This window comes from Lachnellula hyalina, assembly GCF_007821495.1.
Source record: "Lachnellula hyalina strain CBS 185.66 chromosome Unknown contig00026, whole genome shotgun sequence".
Lineage (NCBI taxonomy): Eukaryota > Fungi > Ascomycota > Leotiomycetes > Helotiales > Lachnaceae > Lachnellula > Lachnellula hyalina.
Window position 1 is genome coordinate 12,152 of NW_022157140.1, and position 18,357 is coordinate 30,508.

At 45.9% G+C, this 18,357-nt stretch overlaps 4 protein-coding genes across 4 annotated transcripts; 3 read left to right on the forward strand and 1 right to left on the reverse strand.

Moving 5' to 3' along the window:
* Nucleotides 1-784: 784 nt before the first annotated feature.
* Nucleotides 785-4,348, forward strand: FUM19_2 (ABC transporter; the record flags this gene model as incomplete). The annotated part of the gene is made up of 7 exons (XM_031147124.1): nt 785-1,049; nt 1,099-1,871; nt 1,941-2,094; nt 2,157-2,505; nt 2,618-3,532; nt 3,596-3,679; nt 3,751-4,348. 7 exons carry the CDS (start codon nt 785-787, stop codon nt 4,346-4,348), a joined length of 3,138 nt encoding a protein of 1,045 aa, XP_031007557.1.
* A 3,374-nt stretch (nt 4,349-7,722) lies between these two features.
* LHYA1_G002148 (uncharacterized protein) lies at nt 7,723-8,109 on the forward strand (the record flags this gene model as incomplete). The annotated part of the gene is made up of 3 exons (XM_031147125.1): nt 7,723-7,793; nt 7,871-8,068; nt 8,101-8,109. Exons 1-3 carry the CDS (start codon nt 7,791-7,793, stop codon nt 8,107-8,109), a joined length of 210 nt encoding a protein of 69 aa, XP_031007559.1. The 5' UTR covers nt 7,723-7,790.
* Nucleotides 8,110-12,767: 4,658 nt separating this feature from the next.
* Nucleotides 12,768-13,342, reverse strand: LHYA1_G002149 (uncharacterized protein; the record flags this gene model as incomplete). The annotated part of the gene is made up of 2 exons (XM_031147126.1): nt 12,768-12,848; nt 13,145-13,342. 2 exons carry the CDS (start codon nt 13,340-13,342, stop codon nt 12,768-12,770), a joined length of 279 nt encoding a protein of 92 aa, XP_031007558.1.
* Nucleotides 13,343-15,571: 2,229 nt separating this feature from the next.
* On the forward strand, nt 15,572-17,203 carry MET7 (Folylpolyglutamate synthase; the record flags this gene model as incomplete). Its single annotated transcript, XM_031147127.1, has 1 exon — nt 15,572-17,203. One exon carries the CDS (start codon nt 15,572-15,574, stop codon nt 17,201-17,203), a length of 1,632 nt encoding a protein of 543 aa, XP_031007589.1.
* Nucleotides 17,204-18,357: the final 1,154 nt, after the last annotated feature.

Consider the following 18,357-nt stretch of genomic DNA (forward strand, 5'->3'; position numbering starts at 1 on the left):
AACCTCGCCTTGGAGGCAACCAGTGGCCCTATCAATCGGTCGGTCTTCTGGTGGCTGAATCGGCTGTTTTTGAACGGCTTCAAAAGTCTGCTCCAGGTCAGAGACTTGGGCAGTATTGGCAACAAGTTTGACTCATCTAGACTTTTAGCCAAGCTCGATGCCGTCTGGCAGGCAAGCGACAGAAGCGGGAAACATGTTCTCATCAAGTCGGCTTTTTCTGCCTTCAAGGTCCCCTTCCTTGCTCCAGTCGTCCCTCGTCTTTGTCTCGCTGGCTTCGGCTTCGCCCAGCCTTTTCTGATCAATCGAGTTGTGAGCTTTGTTGGGGAGAGTGATAGGGGTGCTGATCAGCGGAACGCTGTTGGTAATGCCGGTGGACTGATTGGTGCTACGTGTCTGGTCTATCTGGGGCTTGCAGTGAGTTGGCTCGTCCCCAAACGAAGAGATCCCATCAAACTAACATCCTCCGCCAACAAGCTATCACGAGTCATCTACAACCATTTCATATTTCAGCTGATCACAATACTTCGGGGAAGCCTTGTGCCATTGATCTTCAAGAAGACCATCGGTCTTGATACGAACTCTGCCAAAGAAGGCGCCGCAGTCACTTTGATGAGCACTGACGTGGACGGTATTGCTACTGGTATTCAACTGATGCACGAGATCTGGGCAAGTGTTGTAGAGCTGTTTGTTGCTGTCTACCTCCTGGAAAGACAAATAGGACCTGCATGCTTCCTCGTCGTTATTCCAACTGTTGGTAAGTAAACCTTGACGTTTTATCTCAAAGATGTTAACTAAGCGTATGTGTGTGGCCTTAGTGTCCGTTATTGCCACAAACTATGTCACCGATGGCATTGGTCCCGCTCGAGCGATATGGAACCAAGCTATACAGAAAAGGGTTTCCAGCACATCTTCGATGCTGACGCAGATCAAGGGCCTGAAGATGATGGGTCTCACTGACTATATTGCTAAATCGATTCAAGACCTTCGGGCCAGCGAGCTCGAGGTGTCGAAAATATTTAGAGCGTTTATCGTAAAGATAGTATTGATAGGTATGCTGTATCATACATTGCACAAAAGCCCAAGACTGATTTAATCTAGCAAACTTCTCGGACCAAGCGACTCCAGTAGTTGTGATAACAGCAGCTGTATTTTGGACAAAATCCGGGACCGATGCATTCGGTGCTTCCGAGGCGTTCACCAGTTTGTCTATCGTGGCGCTTGTCGTGTCACCCATGGCCAACCTGATGGGGTCGATCCCAAACTTCAAGGCATCTGTTGCTTGTTTTGATCGTATCCAGGCCTTCTTGGTCTTGGAAAGCCATGAGGATAAAAGGATCGATACAAGTACCACTGGTGAAACCCCATCCCCGTCTACGAGCGAGAGCGATCATCTTGTCTTAGCACAAAGGCAAGAACACTCAGATATCGAGCTTCCCTTGATTCGAAAGCCACACGCCACTCGACTTGTCCTGGAACATGCCAATTTCACGCTAAAGAGCCAGACAGAGCCTGTGCTTCAGGGCATCAGCGTTTCTCTTCCAAAGTCCAGCTGCACAATGCTCGCTGGCCCTGTAGGCTGCGGTAAATCTTCCCTTCTTAGAGGTATCTTGGGTGAGATCCGCCTCTCTGGCGGGACAGTTAGGGTTGAGGACGTCGGCGCATCGATAGCTTACTGTGACCAAACTGCTTGGCTCCGGAACATCTCCATTCGTGACAACATCATTGGTCCGGGGCAATTTGATGAGAAGTGGTACGCCTCCGTGTGCCATGCCTGTGCCCTCAACGACGATATTTCTCAATTTCCTCTGGGCGATAAGAGCCTGGTTGGGAGTGGGGGCATCAGTCTTAGTGGAGGACAGAAACAAAGAGTGGTACGTACGGCGTGGGGCCAGTAGCCTGATATCTTAATGTGCTGACCCAATATCACTTCTTGTGTACAGGCAATCGCTCGAGCACTATACGCACGAAGAGATATTGTCTTGCTCGACGACGTGTTCAGTGCCCTTGATAGCGTTACCTCCCGAACAGTCTTCAACTGCGTCGTCGGAATTCTGCGAAAGCAGGGCGCAACAGTGCTGCTAGCGACCAACGCAAGTACGTGGGCCATATGCGCCGAATGCTGTAATACTTTAGCTGTCTATTAACAACTTCCTTAGTCCACCAACTCCCCTTTGCAGACAATATCATCGTGCTTGAAACATCCGGCCGCATTGCGCAGAGTGGCAGTTTTGCCGAGCTGCAGGCTCAGGATGGCTATGTGAGAAGCCTCGCGTTAAAAACGCGCTCCAGTCATGAAATCGAAGATATACAAAACGCCGACACTGAAACAACCGCTGATCCGGCCGCTGCTAAGGCTGCGGGGGAGGATGAGAGCGACTTTACACGACAGACCGGGGATCGGTCATTATACAAATTCTATCTGAAGTCGACCGGGATACCTCTATCACTCGGATTCTTACTTATCGCCATTTGCTGTGTCGGCGTAAAACAGATGTCAATTGTTTGGTATGTTCTATTCCTCTCAATTACGGGGCAAGCTTCTTTCCCCCTCCAAGATCAGTTTCGAACACAGTTATAATTCAGATGATACAATAAATTAATCACACAAGTCTCAAAGGGTACGCATTTGGACTGAGCATGGCATCGACCAAGATCGTGGTGCATATTTCAGCGGCTATATTGTCTTCGCAACAGCCACCATTATTTTGACTGGTATGGTAGGTTGGTTCGTCACCTTCTTGATCATCCCAAAATCGGCCAAGTATCTTCACTGGCTTCTGCTGGACGCAGCTGTCGGAGCGCCGCTGTGGTACTTCACTACAACTGACAGTGGTACCATCCTCAATCGCTTCAGCCAAGACATGACACTCATCGACCAGGCATTGCCAATGGCCTTCTTCGCCACGACTATAGATTCGCTCACCCTTCTTGCCAATGCGGCCGTAATTGCGTCGGGCGCACAGTACGTTGCTGCCGTGATTCCTTTCTGCATCGTAGCGCTATACTTCCTACAGAAATACTATCTTCGTACATCGCGTCAGCTCCGACATCTCGATCTCGAGTCCAAGTCGCCGTTATATACGCATTTCACCGAGACGCTCCACGGTGTGGCGACAATTCGAGCCTTTGGCTGGCAGCAAGACTTCCAGGAGGGGAATCTTCGGTTCCTCGACCAGTCCCAAAAACCTTTCTATCTCCTGTTCTGCGTCCAACGATGGTTGAACGTCGTCATGGACCTGTTTGTTACAGGCATCGCCATCGTTCTAGTGAGCTTTGCTGTTGGGTTTACGAGCACAACATCCCGCGGCGCCATCGGCCTTTCCATGGTCACTCTCATTGGCTTCAACAACAGCCTTTCCAGGGTAATAATGTCTTGGACGAATATGGAGACGTCTCTTGGCGCTATCGCTCGATTGCGCAACTTCATACGAGACACGCCCCGAGAAGACTCTGGAGTACAAATTCTAGAGGCGCCTGTATCGTGGCCCTCAACTGGCTTCATTCAGGTTGATGGACTTACTGCTACCTACCAGTAAGTTGTGAAAGACAAAGCCCCATTTCCTTGAAGTATATCTAGATGCTGACAAGGTTTCAGTCTCGAAGATGAGACAGTACTACGTGATGTATCGCTTCGGATTCAACCAGGCCAGAAGGTGGGAATCTGCGGGCGTACAGGAAGGTATGTATTTTCTCCAACGCGTGCCTTCACGCCGCCACTCTGAACAGCGGCTTACATATCATACAATACAGCGGTAAGAGCTCGCTGCTACTAAGCCTTCTGAAACTATTGGAAACCCAGTCAGGTTCAATTACAATCGACGGGCTCGATTTGGCGTCGGTGCCGAGCGTAGTACCTCGAACCCACCTCACAGCTCTCCCCCAGGATTCCGTGACGCTACCCGGCACTGTCCGTACAAACCTCGACCCTCTAGAGACGGTTGCCGCCGACGAGATCCTGATCGATGCCTTATCTAGTGCGGGCATGTGGGAGACCATCAGCAGCCGCGGTGGTCTGGACGTAGACTTCGAGAGTCTTGGACTATCTCACGGGCAGAAACAGCTCTTCTGCCTAGCTCGAGCCCTGCTGAGCAAGAGCCCCGTTGTGCTCCTTGACGAAGCCACTAGTAGTGTCGACCACTATTCAGATGAGCAGGCGCAAAAGGTGCTACGGGAGGTTTTCAAGGAGAAAACGGTTTTGGTAGTGGCGCATAGGCTGGAGACTATCGCGGATCTGGATCTCGTCGTTGTTATGGATAAGGGACGGATTGTGGAGGTAGGCGATCCTCGTGAGCTGAAGAGCAAGCCTGACTCGCTTTTCTGGACGCTCTGGGAGAGCCGACATGGTTGATATAGATTCTTTAGTTAGCTAAAATGCGTGCTTGGATCCAACGCCCATCTACAGCCCCTATCAAACAACAAGTAGAATCGAGCGCCCGCAATGCCAATCAAGTTCCAATTAGTGTCTTCGCCGGCGAATGGCATCCAATAAAGCCTCGATCCCAGATCGGGGCTTCCAGCGTATCTCATCACGTCACAGAGATGACCGACTATTCTGAGTTTACAGCTTCTTTTCATGTATTCCGTTACTTCAATCGACCCGAGAAAGAGAATCTTATGAAGCAGTTCATGCCTCGTAATTCCCGGACAGAAAAAGCGTCTCATGTGCGTACTGACAAGCCTACTTCTCCAAACCCACTGGGGTTCGCGTTTTGGATGAAAGCAGAACTTCTTGATTTACTCAAGGACACGGTTCTGGGCTGACGCGACCGTGTTGACCGCCTTCATTGCTCTTATGATGTACTTCAATAGAAATTAGATCCCTCACTGAAATTCTGACAATGGGTTCAGCGCTATTCATTCCTATCTGATCTTGAATTACACAAGTACCGCTTCCGCAAGTTTCAATCTCTATTGAAACAATTTCCTGGGAGCTCATCCGCTTCTAAGACTTCCATGGAGGCCTCGATCGGTCCGTCAGATTGGTGTAACAGAATCTTTAGTTTTGAAAGGTTAGATCGAGCAATTGTAGTAGCCACTTAACATATTCGCGTCTTGTACCAAAAGTGGCGGTACTACCTCTCCGTTTCTGAGGTAGGCGCTGGCATCACCACCCTAGGTACATGATCAATGACTTTGGCTTCCATCATCGTCTACAACAGCACATATATAGAGCAAGTCGGTTCTTCGCAATGGAAATATTGAAGTTAGTGATACTTTCAGTCGAGGGGCTTAAGCGGTAACCTTCGCAGCTAATTGAAACCAGCAAGGATAACTTGACCTTTTATTGCTTGCGCAGCAAGCTTTACTACAATCAGACCTGCTCAGTCACCTTATAAATCCCTATAGGGGACCGGTTGTCCAAACGAACTACAATCCTAATTAGTCGAAATCGAATTAAAATCATGTGACTTAGGGTTAAGACTCTAAGTCCGATTCTTAGAGCTAGGTAAGGTGGAAGGGGGGTCTTAGGGGTCTCCCCTAAGAATTAAGAGATAGAAGAAGGGGGGTTTTAGGGGTCTCCCCCGAGAATTAAACAGGAGAGAGGGAGAGGGAAGGGGGAGGGGGGGTCTGAAATACATCAACTAAAAGCAAGCCCCGATTAGGTCCTTCATGACCTACAAAGATTTATTCAAAATATCAAGATACGCTGTACGCAAATGCTACATGTGAGTATTGCTCAAACCTTTACATAGTGGAATCTATTATTTACATCTTTAGCAAGCCTAGTGCACGGTTTGATGAGTGTGCTATTGCCAGCAACGGCGGCGGAACCATCACCGTCCGTCACAGAAAATAGCAGCAAAAGATCTGAGTAGTTTTCCTCTAACTGACTTTCACTCAACTAACGATGGCGTGATATGTATGTCATCGACCACAGCTAAATCTTAGCTGCACCGAGCGCTACCGTAACCGCTACGGTGTACCTTGGCTGCCTGTAACGGGTTCTGTTATGGGTCATGGTTCACAACAGCGCCCTGACTGATGGTGCCAACAGCAAGAGTTGAGATAAATTGGCGAGTGGAGCTGAATCGAGATAATGCATTGTAGCAGGTTGCAGGCCATTAGTCGCATCGCCGCAGTCTTTACCAGGAGGTTAATAACACCGGGGGAGGCGCCAAAACCTCTATTTGGAGATACCGAACCGCGATTAGTGCAGGTACTTTCAAGACGCAAATCGAACATAACTCAGGAATTGACTGGTAAAACATACTGTATCAAATGGTCCTACTAGTATAGAGTGAAGAAGATATGAATTGGGTCGGCTTCACGAACTGTTTAACAGTGTAGCACTGGAACGGCAAATCGAAAAGCAGCGGCGTTTTGATTGCAATCAAGAGTGTGCATAAAAGTTGTTGCACGCAGGATGGGCTATGTTTCGCTGGCCTGTTGCGTGGAAAGTCTTGGTAAAATGTGTGGAATCCTGCTCCTCCAAAAGTGTATACATAGTTGAGGCTGGTAGGGAGACACAGCACGATTCTGGCGACCAGGGCCGGCGGTCACTAGACAGATACTATTGGTAGTTTCTTCAAAGGAGATGGAAGTGGTATTAGGCTAAAGGAAGGGGAATAGCGACATCATGAGGAGGATCATTCGGACCAAGATTTTTTAAGCCGCAGAGCCATTCCCTAGGTGCCCGCAACGATCGAAATGGCCATCTGTTGCTCTCTGCGTGTAGATGCAATGCTCCAGTGTTGTCATTTGGCGTGCTTCAAAGTACGCTTACTGGTCTAATAACAACGTAAGTGAGCCTCGATTCAGCAATAATTGTGAGCGTGGTAGTGTACAACGGCACAAGACTCGATACTCTCTTAGAATCTAAAGGTGAAGAGAGAAGAGAAGTGGAAGAAGAGACTAATATACAGGTGACGTTCAGCCAGCACGTGAGAAACACATGACCATGATGGCCCGAACCGTCACAATAATGGTCATCATCTGACCCTCGAAATAAAGGGTCTGTGCATTCAGATTCGTTAAAGAAACTGGATGACGCTTCCAGTTAGACCTCGAACGAACTCTTTGTCACTATATAAACTGGGTCTCAGTCTTTGCCAAGTCATAGTTGTTTTATGTACTAATATCAGGCTTCTCTCGGCAGTCCTTCGAACCTTTACAAACTTAAGGTCATCTTCGAACTCGTTAGCAATTTTGCAACAGGAGCGGGTTCCCTTTGGTGACGGCGACGGCGATAAGGAGGCAACACCAGTAATCTATTCTCTATTTCCACTTTATATAGTAGTACACTCCACTATCGCCTAATTAGATTAGATAGATTAGATGAATGCTCTGTTAGGACGACCCTATTATTGGCGTCCGATGATGATGTGGAATGAGACGAGGCGCACTATACTCTCCCCCCCCTAAATAAACCAAATTCAGCGGGTCTCGTTGGAAAGTATTACTGTGAGTGGTCAGAACCCCTGTTTTGCCTCATTGCACAGGCCAAAAGGTGGTCTTTTATCCTGGCAGGTGTGGCTGTAGAAGGTTCTGGAGGACTTCACAGGGCGCAGAACCTCATATATCACTCGCTGGACCCCCTGGGAAGCTACCCACACATCTCCACCGTAATAGGTTTATTTAGGGGGTGAGAGTAGTGTTCCAGAAACATGCTGTTACGCCATACACGTGACTTAGCCTGAGAATTGTGGGTACGCCATTGCCAAACCGCTGCCAATCAGTCGTCTCGTTCACAACACCATTACGACAGTAAGCTAACATGGACAGAGCCAGTCAAGTATTGGCGTAAGGTGGGCCTCCTGGCGTGCCTCACTTATACCGTGCTCTTACAGATCATGGTAATGTCCCTTGGTCTACCCTCTATTATTGTGCTCGCAGACGACGCTTAATAGAAGAGAACGCCAAAAGCTGACAGTACGTCACACTGTGGAAAAAGGATGTTGTCGTTAAGTTCGTGTTACAAATGTCCGAGCTTGAACAACCAATACGAATCAAGTTTATCCTTTCAATAGCTTTCAGTGTTACCCGCCAGCGATCCAAGGCGGACAGACCGCTCAAACCTCCTGGGAAGAATTGGGCGAAGGCTCTGGAAAAACCTGCTCTGTACAGTGCAGTATGTAGAACTACACAGTATAAGCATGTAAGGTTGTTTGATTTGGAACTCTTTATCCACTCATGCATCACGTGATCATAACAATGAGATATTATTGTTGAAGTGTGCCTGGCGGCCTGAGGCCGCCCAGTACTTGTTTCATGCACGTCTCACTTGTAGTCCTTATATGTGGCTGGAAGCCCTCCGTAGCTTGTTCTATACAGTTAACAATATACTTGATTTGCCCTAATTGAGTCCTGCGTACGATTTTCTGTTACATTGTATCATTGAGCTGAAAGACGTGACTTCCAACAGGTTATGAGCCCGGCGCTTGACCACTGCCACAAGAACCGCGACGCAGGCCGCTACTATCAGAACGGGACCAGGAAGGTCCAAATCTCGCTGAAATAGAGGATGATTCAACTATCAAGAAGGTTAGAATTACCAAGTTAAATAGCTTAAACTATAGGACATGGGCTGCTATAACTAGGGCTGTGATTAAGGCAAAGGACACGTGGGATACTATTGAGCCACCGGGTCAGGAAGCTGAAACGTCTGTAAAAGGTACAGGCGATGGAACAGTGGAAGGGAAGGCAGCGGAGTCAAGTAGAGCTATGGATACGAAGCTTAGTCGTGTGATGGATGCAAAGGCCAGGACAGTTATCATGGGATACTGTGAGCCAGAGGCGCTGTCTAGGATACTCTATTTACAGACCGCGAGAGAGTAATGGGAGACACTTGAGCGTGGGTAATGAACCACTGGGAGCTAAGACTTCGGAAGCGATTACAGAAAAGGACTTCTGGAGCTACCTGTGCTTCCAGCAAAGACGTCTGTGGTTCTCACCTCATCTCGAGCGCGAGCGGCAAAATGAATTAAAAAGCCGCGTATTGAGATGGCGAGAATTGGACCTCATGCTTTTCCTCACTTCGACCGGCATGACAGGAACTGTTATACGAAATGTGGGTTTGGGGGACCATGTACATAAAATCAGTGGTGGGGATAGACAGCTTGCAATCTTGTCAGCAGATTCCAGCTTGGCACATGTCACTGGAAAAGGTTTAGTGCTTCAGCCAGACCGTCATCTCCCCTTCTCTCCATACCGAGAGCCTGAATTGCTTAGAGCAGCAAGCGAAAGAAGATTGGAAATTGATGTAGCAACTTTGCTGTATCTTTCTGGGTACTTCTAAATCTACGAGGTTTTCAGGCAGTAATTGGAAGCAGAAATTGGTCGATAGAGAGAAGTGCTTGTGTGCCTACACCATGGCAGCTGCTCCTGCCATTTAAGCTGATGTGGAGTGAGTTTTATGGTTCATCTCGTTACGGGGGGGCTCTTAATATAATGATGGACATTATACAACTCGGATGGCATTAAATTGACCAAAAGCAATGACAAGGTTGCTGATAGTCTTTCGAGTATCTATTTATGATCAGAAAGCTGATGTCCTATCCGTCACCATTTTGATCAGCCGTGCTACAATGACGCGAAGAGATGGTATGAGCTTGATGGTGGAAATTTCATGGAGGTAAAATGTAAGCCTGTAAAAGGGACTGTTTTGCAGATAAGGCCTCGGGGCGAAGTGGAAAGAGTAATTAGCTCTGCTCTATGATGATAATCGGTACCTTACGGTACATCCAGATAAGGATGCACAGCCACTAAGTGTCAGAAGTGGAGCTCGCTTGAAAAGGTTATGTGTAAATATAGCGACACTCAATTCGCCTTCCATTATACGTAACTTATCTATCGAGGAAATAAAACATCTGGTGAAGCTCAGTCCTCTTATAGCTTCTCAGAAATTGACTACAGAGCTCAACTTCTCATCCACTGTTCCAGGATAATTAATTTCAGCAAGCTTGTGTGGTATAGGACAACGAAACATGAGCTTCTTGTGGCACCACGTCGATCGTATCTCGATAGGTATGCATACATTGAAGTTTCACAAATCCATCGAGCCTTTGCATCGACCATACAGATGTCTCGATTGGGGAGCCTCAAGTGGTAACTGACAAGTGCTTGAATGGTTTGCCTCTGATCCCAGAGTGAATCATAGAGCTCCGTCGCTGCCTCAAGGTATGCTGCTTGGCTAATGATATTGGCGTCTTTCTTTACTGCCGACTCGTACATGATGGGTCTCTGGTGATCTAACTTGATGCCAGTAGGCATGGTCCGAGCCGGCCTGGCCGCCGCTAGCAGTGAGTCCAAAAGATCTCTAGCAAGTGAGATTTCGTCGAGAAGATAGGGTCGATGTTGACTTGGACGTGATTTTGAATATAGAGACTTGTTTCTGTTCACATCTTGTTTGCGACTTTCGCGCCTGGACCAACTAAGCCAGGCATCAGTCAAGATTATTACTAAGTGTGGCGCTGGTTGCGCCACACTTATCCTGCCACTGTTTGCCTTAGGCTTTATAGCTAAGATTACGGCATAAAATATTGTCGGATCTGCGGGGTCGTTTCGTTAGCCCACATATGGTTAGTTGCATTATACAAAGTCTTGATCTGTGTGGCGATCTTACATGAATCAGCACGCCACCACAGCTATGGCTGAGGACGATTTTCCGTGTGGTGGGAAGTCCATAGAGCTCGGATACAAGCCTTTTATATATCTCTGAGAGAATAAGAGCTTGGTGGTAGAGCTGTAACGGAGGAATCTAATTTTACAATAAGAATAACCCTTTTACAAATCAGGTGCGACGGCGACGACAAGACTATAATTTTCCTAGTGCAAGGGTCGAAGATGTCCGGAAGTGGCTAAAGAAGGTAGTTTTTAAATTATTTCAAAAGATATTAAGATATACTTAAAATTTTAAATTCTTAAAGTCAAAGTACCAATAATTTTTTCCGGCACGCAGTGTTTTCCGGTACGCAGTGATGAACGTTAATACTAGAAAGAAGTAGTTGATGCAAACAAATAGTTGGCATAAAGGAACCGTGGCGGGAATCTGCCTATATAATAATAGAATAAATCCACCATATAAACTTAAAGCACGATTAATAAGCCTTAGCTATGCATATAATATTACGGGCTCCTAGGACCGGTAAGAGTCCCGGGATCGCAGCGTGTCCTGGGACTACCGCTCCCAGGACCTCCTATAGTCCTAGAAGCAAGTGTCCTAGGACCCTTGTAGGTCCTAGGGGCTTATAGGGTCCTAGGAGTAAGCTGGGAAGACGTTAAAATTGCAGTGGATTCTAAATATAGAGCTAGTATAAGAAATGATAGCTATACCATCCCATCTCAATTAATCTCTCCTATTATGACATGTCTTGCTTGTAGCGATTTCGCTAGTCTAATATATAGCAACTATCACGCTAAATTAAGAGTATAGAGTAATAACGTTAAAGCCCGGCAGGCACTAGCATACGACGTCCTTTATAGCCTTAAATCAATCTAGATAGGCCTTAAGCTTACTATAAGCAAAAGAAAGTCTACGAGGCTAAGTTATATCAGTAGCCTATAAACTAGCTCCGCTCTAGAACAGCCTTCCATTCTTACGTAGTTACTAGGGCCCCGCCTAATTTAGTCTTGCCCTAAATAAAGTTGCTTGGAATAAGCAAGCAACCCTGTAATTGCATAACTAGCTATAAGTTTACTTAGGAAGCACGCTATAAGAGTAGCATATTAACCTAGAAAAGGCAGAGAAGGAGAGAAAAGACGGGGCAAATATAAGCTCTATAATTATACGCTCTTAGGTGTATTATTTAAGTACTAGGAAACGGTTCCATGGATACTCTCTATGTAATTCTAGAGATGCTACTTGTGCTACAGCTCTATTTAATAGACCTTACACTAGAGCCGATCCCCTTCTTTAATATAGGCTAGATGCTTCTACTTAAAGTGCTTTATTAAGTCTCCCGGACTAGTAAACTTATAAGTACGCTTTTTAAATAGCAAGCTCTACTCCTCTAAGTAGAGGAAACAGGTAGTAGTCCTCTTCTTGGTAAACACTAATAATATAGCATTACTTAACGCTTGCTTCTTGGCCTGAGCAGCTGCTAGCTAGGGGCTGATCTCCTTTAATAGTATTAGACTTATCTATTGCATTAATAACCTTTTATATAGTACGGCAGCAGCTCCCCCCTCCTAGAAGTGGCAGTAAGCAGCGACTGCATTAATAGCTGTATTACAGCAGCGGAACTCTTCTTTAATAGTTGTGCCTAGAAGCATTATCACCATCTCAGCTAAGCGCTTCTAGAGCGGGGGCATCTTATTATTCTAGTCTAAGGTAGTCTTTACATCCTAGCTAAGCTTAAGCCTAGAAAGCTGCTGCTTAATCTTATTAACTAGGTGTTCCAGATCCTAGCGCTCTTAAACGTACTTAAGAAGCGCAGCTCTTAGCCGCTGCCTAGTATTAAAGATTGCCTAGCTAATAATCCGGTACCCTAGCTGCTATATCGCTATGCCCTAGAAGCGTGTCACGGTCCCACGTGACTGGTCATGTGATAGGGCTGACTAAGCTGACTAAGCAGCTTCCACATCAAACTCTAGCAACCTCCACTATACTTAGCTCTCTACTTTATATTCTAAGTTATATTCGCACGTCTGGTTCTGGCCTGTCTAAGTGTGATTGTGACAAAGCGGCGCTTTCACTTCTCCCGCTCTATAATAAGGCAGCAGATAATAGGATCCTAATTAACAGATAGGGATTCCTTAAGCGTAAGTTCTTACAGCTAGTTAGGATTAATCTAGCGAGTTATCTAATAGGCCGCTCGTATCAGGTCGCGCTAAGGTTTATAGCTAGAGATAATAGCTCGCGTATTAGCAGTAACTATCCGGCGGAGGTAGTACTTAATAAAGGTATTAATCTTAGCATATTATATTATTATATTCTAGAGCGCATTGCTTATATCACCTATTAGTCTACGGTTAGCATATCGCATAGCAGATAGGGGCGGGGTTGCAAGAAGGGGACTATATAATATGCACTGCTCTAGTTAAAAGCATTGCCTATATCATATTAGAGGCAGTATAGATGCGTGATCTGCAGGAACCTAGTAAGTATGCTAAGCCGCTTTATCCACTTTAAGAGAGTTATATATAGTAGTAGCTAGTTAGGCGAGATCTCCTAGCTATAAGGCGTCCTAATAGACTTGCAGAAGACAGGGATATTAGCTATCTCCGGCTTAAGATATAAGAGCAGCTGCTTATAGCTAGGCGGGATATCCAGCTTGCTAATCCTCTTAGCTAATATAAGACTTGGAGCTAAGAATGTATTATTAGTAAAGATAAGACCTAGGAGGGCGACGTGTAGACTAAGTATTAGGGATAGATTAAAGATAATCTTAGGGAGTATAAACATATTCCTAGCTTCTATGTAAGTCGCATGTCTTAGCTAGAATAAGCGGGGAAAGAAGATGGTAGAGGGATGAGATAAGGCTTAAGGTTAAACTTACGCCTCTTTTATACTGAGATACTTCTTTATAAACTCGCACGTAAACTTAATTAGGATCTAATAGGGCCTGCTACTAGAGTCCCGTAGCAGGTTCACTGCAATATTACTATAGCGGAGCTTTAAGAGCGCTAAAGGTTAGTTTGCGGAGAATATAGCTAGCTAGCAAAAGAGGCTAGTTTAGATCCGCTGCCGGCTATATATATATCTTTACTTTATTATAGTTAAGTTAGTCTATAGGACGCCTGCGAGATCCTTAATATATATAGTAATATTATTACGCTTCTTTATTAATAGGCGGTACTTCTTTGCCAGCTTTTTAAGGACCTGTAATAAATATTTTATTAGCTCTTATCTATAGTAATTCAGTCTAGATTAAGCGGGCAGACAGGAAATACTACTTACCTGATATATATAATAGTTTATCTTCCCTTTAATCTTCTCTCTAGTTACTTGTTTATATATAAGCTAGAAGACTTTCTAGTATATCCTAAGCATGCTAGCTGACTGGATGCCTGCAAGCCTCCTTCTACCCTTCCCCTAATATTAATTTAATATCTATTTAAAGAAGGCCTTAAGGGTATAGCAAGAGATAGCCTATATCACTTAGGTAGGATGCTTTTATATATACTTATAATACCTATAAAGAGTATTAGATTAGCGGTTTAATAGTAGAAGATAGCACGCAAGAAGAGAATAAGATATCTACTAATAGAAATTTCTCTTAATTATATCTAGGAGGAGGAGGCTGCTATTACTATAGTTCTTATCTTTATCCTTGGATTTATTAGAGTTATTCTTTTAGTCGAGGTAGTACTCTAGCGGCTAGGCATTCTCCTCTCTAGCAAGCCACTCTAGATCAAGCATGTCTGCCTTATTATCTCTATTTATATTAGTATTAACATTAGTCGGCTTAGTCTTAGCGTTAGTCCCCTCTTACTTATCTCTTATATTAAAGCAGCTCTTAATATCTAATCCATTGCTATTAGAGGAGGCAGAGCTTAGTATTAGTTATTAGCAATAACGCATATTAACTAAATTAACCGAAGAGGATAACAGCAAGGGCAATTAAAAGTAAAGAAGTAAGGCAGAGGATATAAAGAAGGAGCCTGCTACCTAAGCAATAGCAGCCAGCGGAGGGGTAGGAGAGAGGTAGAGCAAGGGACTATAATAGTTAAGTATAAGAGGTTTAGAAGAAAGAAGATGGAGGAGGGAGGGAGGGAGGATAAATAAAGATATAGATAGAATAACCGCTATCTTAAGTCACCTAGGGGATAGTAGGCAGCTGTTTTCTGCTCCCCTCTTCTTAGAAAATATTAAATAAGGATAAGATAAGAGAAAGTGGCTTTTCCGAATAATAACTTAACCTACTTGCTTTTTTTAGTGTTCCTATAGCAGGGGTCTCTACTGCCGTGCCGCCTTAGCTATAAGGTACGTGAGCGCTAGGGCAGCGCGAGATTTTAGCAAGTCAGCTGCGGAAAACAGCGACTAAACCTGCCGAAAACAGCAGCTAGTTTGCCGTCTGGTTGTTAAATAGAGTATTTAATAAGTTTAATAAAAGAGAGAAAAGAATCTTTATCTAGATTCGAAGGAAAGTGAGCGCCCCCCGGTCAAGGCTTAGTAAGCACAGGCACAGCCCGTGCTTTACCTCTAGAGCTCGCCTCTTATAGAAGAACTATAGAGTAAAAGAAGAAAGAGAGATATAAGAAAAAAGGATAAAGTGTACTATATTTAATTAGTCCTATTTTCAGGACCACGTCGGCAGTTAGTGATAATATATATAGATAGATATAGAAGATATAGATATAGATAAAATACGAAGTAATACTAAAAAAAAGTGGCACTTTGTCACGTGAGCGTAGGGGCTTAATCCAACGCGACTTTCCCCTCAGCAGCGCGTTCTTTACACAACTTGAATGCGCAAAGAGAACAGTCAGCCTCAACGCATACCATTATCCAATCCAATTGTGATCCTCACACCTCTATAATGTACCGGCGGCCTCCATGACGACTCCGTTCTTCCTCACCCCTTGCGTTCGCCGTGCAATTGTATTGCCCCTCTCCCTCATTCCCACGATCTCCCTGCCCCTCAGCCTTATAGTTCGTCCCTTTTCTATATCGTGCGCTGCCAGGAGAACCATGAAAATTTCCATTCCCCCTCCCCCCGTAAGACGCACCTACGAAGATGCCCTGGCCGCTCTCCAGACGCTCCAATTGAATAGTGCCATTCGAACTGCAATCGCCGACGCGCCACAAGATACAGATCCAAATCGCAGGGCGATTCCAGAGATGCTAGAATGGGCGCGGAAGGCAGGCTATGAAGCTGCAGAGCTGGGGAATCAAGGCCAGAGATACATACACGTTGCGGGAACAAACGGGAAGGGGAGCGTGTGTGTGATGGTTGAGAATATACTGTTGCAGTACCGCAGAGCAGAGGTCGAGGGGCTCAAGGAGGCGCGTGTAGGCAAGATCGGCTTATACACCTCCCCACATCTCGTCACAGTCCGGGAAAGAATAAGGATCGATGGAGTCTCTATATCGGAAAGCCTCTTCACCCACTATTTCTACGAACTCTGGGATCGTTTCGAGACAGCTGCTTCCAATGGCAAGAATCACGATACTGGGGAAACTCAGCCGGGGTATTTTCGCTATTTAACATTGCTGGCAATTCATGTATTCAGACAAGAGGGTGTAAAAACGGCCATCATGGAGTGTGGTATTGGAGGGGAGTACGATAGCACCAACATACTACCCGCCAACGCGGTCGCTGTGAGCGCCATCACGAGGCTGGGAATTGATCATACATCAATGCTTGGGGGGACGATCGAGGAGATTGCATGGCATAAGGGCGGCATCATGAAGGAGGGTGTACCGGTGTTTACCATGGATCAGCCCTCGGAAGCCCTAGGTGTGCTCGAGGAACGCGCCGCGGAAACAGGCATGGAGTTGAATGTCGTTCACAGGCTGCCTGTATTGGAAACGGCCGATTTCTTTTTGGGATTGCTTGGGGATTTTCAATCCGACAATGCCAGTCTGGCAACCGCCGTCGCAGCATCATATTTACGAGGTATAGGGGATACGGAGGGCATTCCTCTCCACCAAGAGCTCGGCAATCTCGTAACAGTGCTGCCACAACAGTTTGAGCACGGATTGGAAACAGTGACTTGGCCCGGGAGATGTGAAATACGCAAAGATGGAAACATCGAATGGTTCCTCGACGGTGCCCACACGATAGAGAGTATGGAAGCAGTAGGCCGCTGGTTTCGTACCAAAATGGACGAGGCACATCTCGAAGAACAGCCTCCAACAGCAACCATGCTTATCTTCAACCAAGACGAACGCGACGGACAGGCACTATTGCAAAAGTTGCTACTGACAATGGTCTCTTTCGAGCCTCCGGCTTCCGATATACGGGAAGCCCAAAATATACGGCCAATAAAGCCGATCAGGTACCTACAATTGTTCACGTATGCGGCTTTCTGTACCAATGAGCCTTTCACTGCCACCAATGAGGGGAAGAATGTGAACCTGAAGCTCCAGGAGGGGATGGCAATGTTGTACCAAGGACTGGACGGCAACGCTTTGCACATGGTTTATGGCAGCGTCGAAGAGGCGGTACGTCTCGCAATGCGGGTCTCGGAGGGAGATGAGAGAGTCCTTGTGCTCGTCACAGGCAGCTTGCACTTGGTTGGTGGGCTATTGCAGGTGCTTGAAAGGGGCAAAGAGTTTTTAGTTGAAGAGCCCTGCGATGACGAGCAAGATCTTGATTGATCATGATTTTTAGCAAACAATACCCTGCATTTTTGATGAGTTGAAACCATCATCACGCGCTGTCACTTCGACATCTACCTACCACCAGTACTATGGGCCTTTCGGTTCATAGAGGAAAGGCTCAGCAGCACATATGAGACCTGAACTATGCCTCTGCGAATTCAAGCTCAAAGGGTTTATTTCTGTGTTCATATTGATGTTTTACACCCTGCCTGATTCCGCCTAATTAGGATACTCCTTCCCACCTTCTCAGCATATTGCCTTGACAGTTTTCAACATGCAAAATGTTGTAAAGGGTAGTTCTATCTCAGGCGTTTTATAGGTGGCGAGCAGCAATGAAGAAGAGGAGCACCTGCGAGGGGACGTTGGAGGTGGTGGAGGTACCTCTTCAGCCTATAATGAGGGTGGTATATAGGCTTCTAGCGATCTAAGCAACTTCTGTGGCCACGTTGGCGTTGGAAGCGTATTCCCAAGAGTCAAAGGACCAACGACAAACTAGTGCAACATAACTGTAAGTTTGCCTTCTCTAATGATTCCCTCTTCTCCTTTTCTGTCGTTCCGTTGCAACCTTCTATGCCTTGCACAACACTAATCGCCATTCTACATAGGACCACTTCCCTAATGTCCAAAGCGGGCATAATGTAGTCCTCTCCAATATCGGCCCTGTAGCTGTCAACAAGATGTGCGGTTAGCATGGCGGCTTCACTAGTGACTACAATGGTATATATGCCCTCCTCTTCGACCATAAAACCGATCCAGGGTATACTAGTCAAATCGGCACTTGTTATTTCGATATAGACGCAGTCAAGAAAACCAACAGCGCCAATCTTGCCGGAAGTATATTATACGACAGTAATGTTGGGTGTGGTGTGCAGGGGAATAGACTGAGTCCGGGAAGAAGGATTTCTCATGGCACCATGTAGATTAAGGCTGGAGCGTGGGTCCGGTTCATAGCACTAGGATGATTTGTAGCTTCTACAATCTTCAAGTTGAAAACACTTCCCGTACTGTATCAAGTAGAATTATTACTCCCTTGTATTATTCTATGCCTACTATCTCTGTCTTATTACACAGCCGAATCTGACTTTATTTATCTACATCACTCCTGGTCACTGTCTGTAGTGCAATAAACACTAAGCTATGTAATACCATAT